The sequence below is a fragment of the Ranitomeya imitator genome, chromosome 2 (genome assembly GCF_032444005.1).
Source record: "Ranitomeya imitator isolate aRanImi1 chromosome 2, aRanImi1.pri, whole genome shotgun sequence".
NCBI classification, from domain to species: domain Eukaryota; kingdom Metazoa; phylum Chordata; class Amphibia; order Anura; family Dendrobatidae; genus Ranitomeya; species Ranitomeya imitator.
This window is the reverse complement of record NC_091283.1, coordinates 247,722,393-247,736,605: the sequence shown is the minus strand read 5'-3', so window position 1 is coordinate 247,736,605 and position 14,213 is coordinate 247,722,393. Positions and strand designations below refer to the sequence as shown.

Genomic DNA, 14,213 nt, shown 5'->3' with positions numbered 1-14,213 from the left:
GTGGGCTCCAGCGGTGAGCCCACATCTTTCCGGGGACACGTCAGCTGTTTTGAACAGCTGACATGTGCCCGCAATAGCCACGGGTGAAATAGAGATCCACCCACGGCTATTAACCAGTTAAATGCCGCTGTCAAACTCTGAAGTGGCATTTAAATTTCACTTATGGCAATCACAAAGGAAATACGCAAACGTCACGTGATCGTGGGTCACCGATGTGTTGGCATGACAACCTGAGGTATCCTGGAGACCTCTATGGTTGTTAGTGCTGGCTTCCTGTGAGCGCAACCCAGTGGTCGGCGCTCATAGCAAGTGAGTAAATCTGCTATATACAGGCCATCTGAACATCGCCTCTATGTAGCAGAGCCGATCGGGTTGTGGCAGCTTCTAGTCTCTTATGAAGACTATTGATGCATGCCAAAAGTAAAACAAAAATGTTTTTAAATACTGTATATAAAAATAAAAAATATAAAAATTCAAATCCCCCCCCTTTCGCCCCATTCAAAATAAAACAATACAAATAAAATCAAACATACACATATTTGATATCGTCGCATTCAGAATCGCCCGATCTATCAATAAAGAAAAGATTAACCCGATTGCTAAACGGAATAGCGAGAAAAAAGTAAAATTGCCAGAATTACTTGTTTTGTTCCCCACGATATTGCATTAAAATGCAATAATGGGTGATCCAAAGATCATATCTGCACCAACATGATGTTATTAAAAAACGACAGCTCGGCACACAAAAAATAAGCCCTCACCCGACCCGATATCGCGAAAAATGAGACGCTACGGGTATCGGAAAATGGCTCAAATTTTCTTCTTTTATTTTTTAAGAAAGTTTGTTTCTGTTTGCTTTTTTTTTCACCACATAGATGAAAAAGACATGTTTGGTGTCTATGAACTCATAATGACCCGGAGAATCAAAAAACAAGTGTGGGATTGCATTTTTTTTTTTTAAATTTCACCACACTTGGAATTTTTCCCCATTTTTTAGTACACGACATGGTAAAATCAATGGTGTCTTTCAAAAGTACAACTCGTCCCACAAAAACAAGTCCTCACATGGCCATATTGATGGAAAAATAAAAAAGTTATGGCTCTGAGGAGAAGGGGAGTTAAAAATGAAAACGCTAAACTGAAAAAGGCTCCGGGGGTTAATTAAACACAGCTGGCCTCCAATGATGGAGTAGAACCATCTCAAGGAGGATCACGAGGAAATGCACAGCGTGTGACTGATATATGAGTGTATGAGCAAAGGCTCTGAAGACTTATGACCATGTGATATTTCAGTTTTTCTTTTTTTATTAAATTTTCAAAAATTTCTACGTTTCAGATTTTTTTCAGTCAAGATGGGGTGCAGCGTGTACATTTAATGAGAGAAAAATGAACTTTTTTAAATTTACCAAATGGCTGCAATGAAACAAAGAGTGAAAAATGTAAAGGGGTCTGAGTACTTTCTGTACCCACCGTACATTTATTCCCGCCTGCAGGAGATGTGTTGGCTCCAGCCCTGGTTTCATGGATTCACTCCACATCATAAATTCCATAGTTTTTGATCCTAAGAAATTCAGATTACTGCACAATCTCTCCTGAAATGGGGAGCAATATTATTTTCTGTAATCTTCTGGTCAGGATTCATAGTAGCTCCAATGGTCCACCATAAATGAGTGCAACACCGGTTTAGTGTTGGAGTTCTCCCCTCATACATATGTTGTTGTTGAGGATGTAACTTTTTTTAAAAATTTTGTTACATGTTCATTCTGTATGATAGTGTGATTGTGGTGGGATCGGCCTGCCTCACTTATCTGAGTCTAACTCCCTTGTAGTGTTTAAAAAAAGGTTTCAATTACCAAATGCACGAGATCTAAAATTAAGATCCCTCAGCTCTGCACTATTAAAAGAAAGTTCTATTTAAATTTCTAATATTTCTTCTTGACTTTTATCTGACAGAAAATATTGGTCCATACGATCATTTCAGTAGATGTGTTATTGTCTATATTCACAGTTTTGCCCATTACCCTTTAACTTCTTTAACCCCTCTACGTGGATTTGGTCTTACACAGAGACCGCTAGGCTTGAAGCACAGCGTTACCTACTGTTCTGTGGAGTAAGATGGGAGGAAGACTAGACAGATAGCCGTGTCAGAACCAAGAGGCCAGAGAAAATACTAACTCAGGAGACATAAAAGTAGTCAGTAAACAGGCTGGGGTCACAACAGGAAACAAATACACAAGCCGGGAGCTGAGCATAGAGGACTGAACTAGAGAGCAAGGCTGTATCTGGCAGCTTCTGGCAATGTGCTTCAAGCTTTAGTAAGGTGTGGTGCTTTCGAAGTCCAACTCTGATTGCCCAAGGAGTTTGCAATCTCAGGCGGACATATTGCATATTATTATTATTATTATTGTTATAGCGCCATTTATTTCATGGCGCTTTACATGTAAGGAGGGGTTTACATAATAAAAACATGTTCAATAATCTTAAACAATACAAGTCATAACTGGTACAGGAGGAGAGAGGACCCTGCCCGCGAAGGCTCACAATCTACAAGGGATGGGTGAGGATACCGTAGGCGAGGATATAGCTGGTCATGCAGCGATTTGGTCAATCGGTGGTTTTCTGCAGGTTGTAGGCTTGTCGGAAGAGGTAGGTCTTCAGGCTCTTTTTGAAGGTTTCGCTGGTAGGTGAGAGTCTGATATGTTGGGGTAGAGAGTTCCAGATTAGAGGGTGATGCGCGAGAGAAATCTTGTATGCGATTGTGGGAAGAGGAGATAAGAGGGGAATAGAGACGGAGATCTTGTGAGGATCGGAGGTTGCATGCAGGAAAGTACCGGGAGACAAGGTCACAGATGTATGGAGGAGACAGGTTGTGGATGGCTTTGTATGTCATGGTATGGTATGGCATGGCATATGCTTTGCCATTGTCCCAGATTGTCCTCCTATTGGACTGTAGTGTTGAACTGCATTGGAGTGGTGTATGGGTACGTTATCCCTAGGGATCCGTTGATATGTATATTAGGATAAATATTAACTGACAATATAACTAAAATTGTAACTGCAAGATTGTTTATTGCAAGGAAACTGATTGCAAAATATTGGATTAGAGAGGAGCCTCCGTCGAGACGTGAATTCATTGCTCAAACGAACCACATAACTGAGCTTGAGAAAAGTATTTACACCAGGAGGGATGAGCTAGATTTCTTCCATAAATGATGGCAGCCGTGGTTGGATAGGATTAATGTTATACCAGTATATTGTATTATAGAGTACAACTTATGGCAAACTGGAACTCTGTTTGATATTGTCAACTGCAGACAAATTATTGTTTGCTCCTGATATGGCCTCTATGGGGGGTTAATTTACTGTAAAACATAAAATGAGTATGAACATGTGATCTGTTGTAAATCTTGTTATCGTTAATACAAATTTATCTGATTAAAAAATGTTTGGTGCTTTCCAAATGGCTAAAACAGGGAGCAGATTACTGCAGCTGACAGCACACACACCCATACTGCCAGACTGGATGGTACTACAGATGCCAGGCACCCTAATCTTAGTGGGTGTACAGAGCCTGCACCGCCAAGAGTTTCTGTTTCAAACACCACCTCTGTTACCAGCATTGCCTTCATAATGAGTAAAGGTACCGTCACACTCAGCGACTCTGCAGCGATATAGACAACGAGCAGATCGCTGGAGCGTCGCTGTTTAGGTCGCTGTAGAAATGTCAAACACAGCAGCTCCAGAACGATGCAGGAGCGATCCAGTGACGTAAAGGTTACTCACTTATCATTCTCACAGGTCGTAACAGGTCGTTAGCTCCATGTAAATCATTGTAGGCATCGTTGCTTTTGCTGTCAAACACGACGATACATGCCGATCTGACGACCAAATAAAGTTCTGGCCTTTCTGCTCCGACCAGCGATATCACAGCAGGATCCTGATCGCTGGTACGTGTCAAACACAACGAGATCGCTATCCAGGACGCTGCAACGTCACGGATCATTGTCATTCTCGTTGTAAAGTTGCTGAGTGTGAAGGTACCTTAAGGCAGCGTAGTAGAGAAAAGGTAGGGCTGACAGCACTCACACAAAAGGGCGCTCGTTCCTTGTCCAGGGAACCAACCTGGATATATCAAATAGTCCAAAAGAAGATGAACAGCGTTCCAGCCGGGTGTCGTAGTATCAAAAGAAATCTTTACTGATCCATGTAGAAGCAACGTTTCGACCAGTATCCTGGTCTTTTTCAAGCATGCAACAAGGTACAAAGTGTCGGCTTAAATGGTGTGGATACCACACAGGGCACCAATCACCAGCCAGCCACTAATTACATACATAAATATAACACATAACATCAATCAGACAACACACAATTCGTTAAAATAGATACACACAATGTCTGCAGCATAGAAAAAAAGAAAATCAAAACAAAAAGCATATAACATTACTGCAGTGTTTATTTTCCGTCCAGCCAATTAGGTTCCGGCATACTCGTAACCAAGGCTACAAGGTTCCAATGAAATAGTCATTACAGCGATCCTCCTATCCAATCCGGATCCTTTCTGTGATCGGCGCCAAAATTCAACCAGCCTATCCAGCCTCATCATGCTTCCAATAAAGCCATAAATAACAAATCAGGCAACCGCTTACAACATACATCATGACTGCATCATAATACTGCGTCATACCCCGGCAAACCACAGGACCGCAGAGAACTCAGAAGCACCCTGATGAGTGTAGCTGCGCGTCATGGCAACAGCCGGCCTACCTCACATGACCGCAGAGTAAGGCCCGCCCCGCTGCGACGCGACCATCCATCCCCCATGCAGAGGAGAAGCCGCGGACGTGCGCAGGCGCGACACCGCCGGAAGCCGCAGCATCGCAGAACACCATACAAGCAGGTCCAACGGCACCGCGAATGCCACACACCCCCGACTCCCCCACGCAAAGAAGACGCTGACGCGTCACAGCCAGAACGTCCCAGACGCGACGTCACAGAGCCGGCAAGCCAGGTGCCAGTGCGCAAGCGCCCAAAACACCAATGGATCTGCGTAGCCACGGCCACAATGGGTTGCCACGGTAACCTAAAAAACGTAAATGGATTAAATTAACCATCTATAGATAGTGCAGCTCAAGTGTAGTACATGGAAACATCCACAATAGCCATACAGATCTTTAGAGTTACACTAACAGAGGACGAAAAGAACAGACATTGTATATTCGATCCTTTGAGTGATTAAAAACATTGTAAATAAAAAATAGAGACACTTTAAAAACAAAATACCGATGAAAATGCCATAACTAAGGGGAGAAAGAATTATTTAGGGATACAGACCTGTAAATTAAAATCTAAATTAAGACCTCCAGGTTGTAAGGTCCCCAATGAGTAGATCCATCTCATTTCCTTCTTCCTAAGCAATAATAATCTATCCCCTCCTCTCCTCAGAGCCGGAACACTATCTATTACCCTAAAGCGTAATTGGTTGACAGAATGCTTATTATCCAAAAAATGTTTGGGGATCGGCAAATCTGTAAGTCCTGTTCGTATCGTGCTCTTGTGTTTACTGATTCGTGCCCGCACCTCCATCGTGGTCTCCCCCACATAAACTAACCCGCACGGACACGTAATCATGTAAACAACAAAGCTCAAAGAACAAGTGTAACGTTCCTACAGGTAAATTTTCTTCCCCGTGTGAGGGTGATAGAAGAACTCCCCTTAAAGCATATTGTTACAGCTCGCACAACCCAGGCATGGAAAATTTCCAAGTCTGGGTGTGCTCAGAGTTCTTTGAATTGAGGAGCTCTTAGATGACCCAATATCCGATCTCACTAGGGTATCACCCAGATTGCGTCCCCTTCTGTATGACATCATTGGATAGTTGTTAAACGCTGGTATTGATGGTAAACCGCGTTGTAGTCACAACCAATGTTTTCTCAAAATCCTGTCAATTTGACCACTAGCTGAAGTATACGTAGATACAAAAGGGATACGCTCCCCGGGCTGCTTAAAGGAGCCTGATTTACGAATGGACTCCCGTGATAAACTACGAGCCTTATGACTAAATCTACATAGCTCCTTCTTAGGATAACCCCTGTTGGAGAACTTGAGACACATCTCATCCAGCCTCCGGTCAACCACAGTGTCATCCGACACTATCCTCCGCACCCTCAGGAGTTGGCTCCACGGTAGGGAGTTAACCATTCTCCGAGGATGGTTGCTATCAAATAGCAACAGGCCATTTCTATCGGTCTCTTTCACAAAGATGTCTGTCTTCAATTTGTCTCCTCCTTTGTACACAAGGGTATCCAAAAACTGGAGCTGAGAAGTAGAAGATGTCAAGGTGAACTGTAACTCCACGTAGACTCCGTTAAGATATTGATAAAACTCATTAAGCTCTGTCACATTACCGTCCCAAATCAAAAAAATGTCATCAATGTAACGCCACCAGGCTCTGACGTGGCGCCAGAGGTTGGAACAGTACACAAACCTGTCCTCGAATACCGCCATATAGATGTTGGCATAAGTGGGGGCCACATTGGACCCCATGGCGGTACCCCTCAACTGTAAAAAGAACTCATCCCCAAAGAGAAAATAATTCCTCCTGAGGATGAGCTCTAACAGTGTGAGGACAAGTCGTGCACTCTCTTTGGCCACATCAGAGCCCGATAGCGCACAAGAGACCGCATCGAGCCCCTTGTCATGCTCGATCGACGTGTACAAAGATACAACGTCGAACGATGCAAGCAGGGTAGTATCAGACACAGTGATGCCTTCAAGCTTATTAAGAAAGTCATTTGTGTCACGAATATAGGATTTGGCTGATGTAGCATAGGTACGCAATACTTTATCCAAAAAAATTGCTGTCTTGTTAAATAGAGAGCCCCTCCCCGACACAATAGGTCTTCCGGGGGGGTTTAGCAAGTCCTTATGAATTTTCGGTAGTATATATATTACCGGTATTACCGGTGCATCAACGATCAAATATTCTGACAACTTGTGGTCAATGAGTCCCATGGCTAGGGAGTCACTGACCACAAGTTGTAATTCTTTCTGAAAACGATTAGTAGGATTACTTGGTAGCTTCTCATAGACACACCGGTCTCCCAGTTGCCGCAAAATCTCTGCTTTATACTTTACACTGTCCATAACGACAACCGCCCCGCCCTTGTCGGCCTGTTTAATGGTCAACGAAGTATTGTCTGCCAAGGCCCTCAAAACTTTCTTATCAGCCAGTGTCATGTTATGATTGCCCGGAAGTTTGAATGTCTTTTTCAATCTGTCAATATCTCTCTGTACCAATTCAATGTAGGATTCAACAAAGTGATCCCTATTAGGTGGCTGGAAATCACTTTTGGTAAATAACCCCAACTCCCGCAGGGCAAAACCCTGTGATGGTTTACTCGTACTGGAAGACATATCATTACGTTTGTCAGCAAAAAATGAAGATAGTCTTAACCTCCTAGAAAAGGCATGCAGATCAACTTCTAACGAAAACCAATCAGGGTTACTGGACGGGCAAAATGACAGACCTTTAGACAATAATTTGAGTTCAATTTCAGATAGCGTGACAGAAGAAATTACCACCAAGCTCCTACTGTCAATTAACTGTCCTTCGTGTTCCTCATTTTCATCGTGTTCTTCCTCGTTGGTCGTTGTTCTCTGTGCATACTCTGATTTTCTGTGCTTCCGGCCGCCTCTTCGGCCCCTCCTCCTGGATCTGCTTTGTCCATTTTTTCTCTCTCTAAAAAAAGCAATCGCCTAGCGCCCTCCATATTGGAATCCTCTGTAGAGTCAGATTCAGCAGAGGTGAAGCCAAAATTCGAATGTTTCCTCACCTGTGGCCTCTTGCGCTTCCTTGACAACCCGGGTTTACCCCTACCATTATAGGGGAGATGATTAGGTCCCATGTGCCATGAGAAGACCCGGCCCACCTTGTAGTCTTCCATGTCACGGAACCACTTTACCCGTTTAGTGGATTCAATATCTGCTCGGAACTTCTCCAAATTCACCTCGATTTTATTCTGTAGGGAGCCCCAATCCTGTGCTGTCAGCTGTGACTTAAGTTGTTCCTCCAGTTCCATAGTACCTTTGGTTAATTTAATCCATTTACGTTTTTTAGGTTACCGTGGCAACCCATTGTGGCCGTGGCTACGCAGATCCATTGGTGTTTTGGGCGCTTGCGCACTGGCACCTGGCTTGCCGGCTCTGTGACGTCGCGTCTGGGACGTTCTGGCTGTGACGCGTCAGCATCTTCTTTGCGTGGGGGGAGTCGGGGGGGTGTGGCATTTGCGGTGCCGTTGGACCTGCTTGTATCGTGTTCTGTGATGCTGCGGCTTCCGGCGGTGTCGCGCCTGCGCACGTCCGCGGCTTCTCCTCTGCATGGGGGATGGATGGTCGCGTCGCAGCGGGGCGGGCCTTACTCTGCGGTCATGTGAGGTAGGCCGGCTGTTGCCATGACGCGCAGCTACACTCATCAGGGTGCTTCTGAGTTCTCTGCGGTCCTGTGGTTTGCCGGGGTATGACACAGGATTATGATGCAGTCATGATGTATGTTGTAAGCGGTTGCCTGATTTGTTATTCAGGGCTTTATTGGAAGCATGATGAGGCTGGATAGGCTGGTTGAATTTCACAGAAAGGATCCGGATTGGATAGGAGGATCGCTGTAATGACTATTTCATTGGAACCTTGTAGCCTTGGTTACGAGTATGCCGGAACTTAATTGGCTGGACGGAAAATAAACACTGCAGTAATGTTATATGTTATATGCTTTTTGTTTTGATTTTCTTTTTTTCTATGCTGCAGACATTGTGTGTATCTATTTTAACGAATTGTGTGTTGTCTGATTGATGTTATGTGTTATATTTATGTATGTAATTAGTGGCTGGCTGGTGATCGGTGCCCTGTGTGGTATCCACACCTTTTAAGCCGACACTTTGTACCTTGTTGCATGCTTGAAAAAGACCAGGATACTGGTCGAAACGTTGCTTCTACATGGATCAGTAAAGATTTCTTTTGATACTACGACACCCGGCTGGAGCGCTGTTCATCTTCTTTTGGTACCTTAAGGCAGCGTCTGGTGTCGAAAGCAGACATTGCAGGAGCAGATACCAGAGGAGAGAGGCCACACCATTTGCAGAATTCCTAATATGACAAAATTGCAGAAAACCAGAGCAGATGAGATCCCTATTAACCCTTTCTGACCTCGGACGGGATAGTACATCCGAGGTCAGAACCCCCGCTTTGATGTGGCCTCCGGCGGTGAGCTCACATCAAAGCCTGTTCAAAACAGCTGACATGTGCTCACAATAGCTGGGGGTGGATTCACAATCCACCCGCCACTATTAACTAGTTAAATGCTACTGTCAAACGCTGACAGCAGCATTTAACTAGCGCTTCCGGCCGTCGGGTCTAAAATGCGTGCATTGCTGACCCCTGTTACGTGATCGCGGGTTAGCGATGCGTCGGCATGACAACCAGAGGTCTATTGAAGACCTCTATGGCTTGTGATGCCTGATTGCTGTGAGCGCCACTCTGTGGTCAGCACTCATAGCAATGCAGTAAATCTACTACAAAGGAGCAATCTGAGCATCGCTCCTATGTAGCAGAGCCGATCAGGCTATGCTAGCTTCTAGCCTCCCATGGAGGCTATTGAAGCATGGCAAAAGTAAAAAAAAGTTTTAAAAAATATGAAGAAAATATATAAGTTTTAAATCACCCCCCTTTTGCCCCATTCAAAATAAAACAAAAAAATCAAATATACACATATTTCATATCGCCGCGTTCAGAATCGCCCGATCTATCAATAAAAAAATTAACCTCATCACTAAACGGCGTAGCGAGAAAAAAAATTGAAACGTCAGAATTACGATTTTTTTGGTCACCGCGACATTGCATTAAAATGCAATAACGGGCGATCAAAAGAATGTATCTGCACCAAAATGGTAGCATTAAAAATGTCAGCTCAGCACACAAAAAATAAGCCTTCACCCAACCCTAGATCATGAAAAATGGAGATGCTACGGGTATCGGAAAAGTGCGCAATTTTTTTTTAGCAAAGTTTGGAATTTTTTTTACCACTTAGATAAAAAATAACCTAGACATGTTTGGTGTCTATGATCTCGTACTGACCTGGAAAATCATAATGGCAGGTCAGTTTTAGCATTTAGTGAACTTAGCAAAAAAGTCAAACAAAAAACAAGCGTTGGATTTCACTTTTTGGCAATTTCACAACACTTGGAATTTTTTCCCCGTTTTCTAGTACACAACATGCTAAAACCAATAATGTCGTTCAAAAGTGCAACTCGTCTTGCAAAAAAATAAGCCCTCACATGGCCATATTGACGGAAATATAAAAAAGGTATGGCTCTGGGAAGGAGGAGAGCGAAAAACGAAAACGCAAAACCAAAAAAGCTGGGGTCATAAAGGGGTTAAAATGACTCCATTTTGTAAATTATAACCCTCAAAAAATTATAGGAATAGTGACTATTTTGACTCCACTTACAGTTTCCAGATATTAGCACGCGCAGTGAATGTTGGAAAGTGAAAATTGCAAATATCCCAAGTTATTACCCAACACATAGTGCACATAGTGCCCAGATTGTGCTCTAGGAGATATACATGCCATACAATAAGCGATTTCTTCTCACTATAGTAATGCCAAAAGCATGGATGCTTAATGTGGCTTGAGCACAGTCTAGTAAACTGTCATTGTCTTTGTGAATAATTCAATAATTTTGCATAACTTGCCATTTTTACAGACCATTTTTAGTAGAAATGGTCAAAAATATAGAAATCAAGGATATTTTATTCTATAATAATAATTGGTTTTATTCTTGGCAGATGACCGTACCAGGAGATCAGCAGGACAGCTGACATCTTCAATGTTTAAATCATATAATCTTGAGATCCCACAGCATACAATTGAAGTGAATGCCATTACTCCAAATATACCATCATCCCTTCACAGCAAAGATCCGTCATCTGATCCTGAGGAACAGATCCTGTCTTCTGATTCATTACCGACTACTAAAGAAAATCAAAGTCACAAAATAAGCATTAAAAAACAAACTGCTCCTAAAGCAATGAAGACATTTTCATTTTCAGAATATGGAAATAGTTTTCCCCTAGAAAAGTTCTTCCTCAAACAACAAAACCTTCACAAAGCAGACAATAAAATTTCTTTTAACCAGAAATCAGATTTTGTCAGTCACCAGAGAATTCACACAGAGAAGAAGCCATTTTCATGTTCAGAATGTGGAAAATGTTTTATTCGGAAAGCGCAGCTTGTTACCCACCAAAGAACTCACACAGGAGAGAAGCCTTTTTCTTGTTCAGAATGTGGGAAATGTTTTACAGATAAAAATGTTCTTATCAGACATCATATGTCTCACACAGGGGAGAAACCTTTTTCCTGTTCAGAATGTGGGAAATGTTTTAACAGGAAAGCACATCTTGTTAGCCACCAGAAAACCCACACAGGAGAGAAGCCTTTTTCCTGCTCAGAATGTGGGAAATGTTTTAACCAGAAAGCGCATCTTGTTAGCCACCAGAAAACCCACACAGGAGAGAAGCCTTTTTCTTGTTCAGAATGTGGGAAATGTTTTACAGATAAAAATGTTCTTATCAGACATCATAGATCTCACACAGGGGAGAAGCCTTTTTCCTGTTCAGAATGTGGGAAATGTTTTAACCACAAAGCAAATCTTGTTACCCACCAGAAAACCCACACAGGGGAGAAGCCTTTTTCCTGCTCAGAATGTGGGAAATGTTTTAACCACAAATCAAATCTTGTTAGCCACCAGAAAACCCACACAGGGGAGAAGCCTTTTTCATGTTCAGAATGTGGGAAATGTTTTAACAACAAGGCAAATCTTGCTAGCCACCAGAAAATCCACACAGGGGAGAGGCCTTTTTACTGCTCAGAATGTGGGAAATGTTTTAACCACAAATCGAGTCTTGTTAGCCACCAGAAAACCCACACAGGGGAGAAGCCTTTTTCATGTTCAGAATGTGGGAAATGTTTTAACAGGAAGACGAATCTTGATAGCCACCAGAAAACTCACACAGGGGAGAAGCCTTTTTCCTGTTCAGAATGTGTGAAATGTTTTAGCCAGAAAATGCATCTTGTTACCCACCAAAGAACACACACAGGGGTGAAGCCATTTTCATGTTCATATTGTGGAAAATGTTTTGTGAAGAAACCATCTCTTTCTAGCCACCAAAGAATTCACACAGGGGAGAAGCTTTTTTTATGTTCTTAATTGTGTTTACATAGTCACATACATGTGCTTCTCAGTAAGTTAGAATATTATCAAAAAGTTAATTTATTCCAGTTCTTAAATGCAAAAAGTGAAACTATTATATTATATAGAGTCATTACAGAGTTATATATCTCAAGTGTTTATTTCTGTTGATGACAAGATCCTACAGCCAATGAAAACCCAAAAGTCATTATGTCAGTAAATTAGAATAAAAACACCTGGAATGGCTTCCTAAACATTTTAAAAAGGTCCCTTGGTCTGTTTCAGTAGGCTCCACAATCATGAGGAAGACTGCTGACTGGACAGATGTCTAAAAGGCAGTCATTGACACACTCCAGAAAGAGGGTAAGCCACTGTAAAATATTAGTATTTCAATAATAATTAAAAAATATAGTTTACTTAACATATGCAGGTTCTAACTAGCAAATAGATACTCTGGATAGTGAGGGACTGAGTTATTCTGAGGATTGTGGCCGCTACATCTGTTCTCTGTTTGTCAGAACTATAGGGCTTTTGTCAGAACTGTGGCTATTTGGAGATAATAAATGGTTCTTAAAGGTCACAGGCTATATGCTTAAGCATTTCAAAATGAGCTAATGTACAAAAAACTGATATTCATATTCCGCAAGTTTCTAGTATTCTTCTAATATGGAGAGGCTATGAACATAGCAGCAGATCACCATATGTGGTTATGAGACAGGAAAAATAGATCCAATGTAATTCTATGGGTCAAAATAGTATATAAGCTGACCTAACTCCTGTTCCTTTTACTAGGCACTGCTCCTAATAGCCAGTTTCCTACTCCACACTGATGATGGGCAAATACCCCGAAACAGCTGTCTGTGGATAGATACCATGTTTTGGCATAGGTGGTTTTCCTTTTTGGATGCTGCCCTTCCCGTGGTTGTTCCTTCTCGGTGAAAGACCTGGCTATTTATTGCTTGCGTTGAGAAACACGTGATGGTGTCTCTGCGGCTTTTCTTCATGCACTAACTCCTGTTCAGACAGATCTCTCATACTTTAAGAATCTCCAACCCAGACCACATCATACTTCAAAACCATATGTAAGAACCAATGAATGCTTGTTTTCTCTTCTATAATCTAATACTTACTACGTGCTATGAACTTACTTTTCTTCATTTTTGTCATCACTTTTTGAATGAACATTAAACAAGAATTGTTTTACCCACACAATTCAATATTGCTTTCCTTTCTATCTTCACTGTGCTCTTACTTAAAGAAAGTAAGAAACTGTTATTTTCTCTAACATTTTGGTGAGCCCTGCCAAAACTGATTTTTTGCTATTTTTGTGAAATCCTTTCCCTTGCACACGGAGGTGGAGAGCTCTGCTAAACACCTGTTGTTCAAGGCACAAAAATTATGCTATTTCACGTCACAAGGATCAGACAGAGCCTACAGACAGTGAGGATTCGTGTCTCCAACCATAAAGAGCTGGATGTGTCCCATGACAGAGGTCTGAGGATTTCAGTAAAGACACAGAGGACCATCCATTGATGGTTGGATCAATCCAGGAGAGGAAAAGATATTCCACAGGTGAGAAAATTGATTTCATTCATGATTATTCTAAGAAAAGTAATATAGAGTTTAAGTTTGTTCATAGCCATACAGATTCACAATTATGGTCTAGTTTTTATAGCCAATGTGAATCAGAGAATCTTAAGATTGATCAGAGGTTTTTCAGTAAAAAAAAGTTACAGAGAAAGCTTCAAAATGTCATGTACATGGTCCGAGTGTACAATTATTTAGTCTTTCAGAAAACTGAAACACAAACACATGAAGCATGTACTATCACACAAGAGATTGGTCATATTGACACACAAGGTGATTCAATAGAAGATTTACAGGCAGATGAACTACAATAGAAGAAATTACATGACAGAGCAGCACAAATTGAAAATACACGATCAGTTAATGAAAATTGTAACAGACATTCCA

At 42.0% G+C, this 14,213-nt stretch overlaps 1 protein-coding gene across 3 annotated transcripts in view; it reads left to right on the top strand.

Moving 5' to 3' along the window:
* LOC138662900 (oocyte zinc finger protein XlCOF22-like) overlaps positions 1-13,451 on the top strand; it is a 115,964-nt gene extending 102,513 nt beyond the window's left edge. For all 3 annotated transcript variants that reach the window (XM_069748898.1, XM_069748896.1, XM_069748897.1), the window contains one exon: positions 10,837-13,451. In XM_069748898.1, coding sequence (XP_069604999.1) covers positions 10,837-12,257 — 1,421 coding nt within the window. In that variant the 3' untranslated portion in view covers positions 12,258-13,451. The remainder of the gene's footprint in view (positions 1-10,836) is intronic.
* Positions 13,452-14,213: the final 762 nt, after the last annotated feature.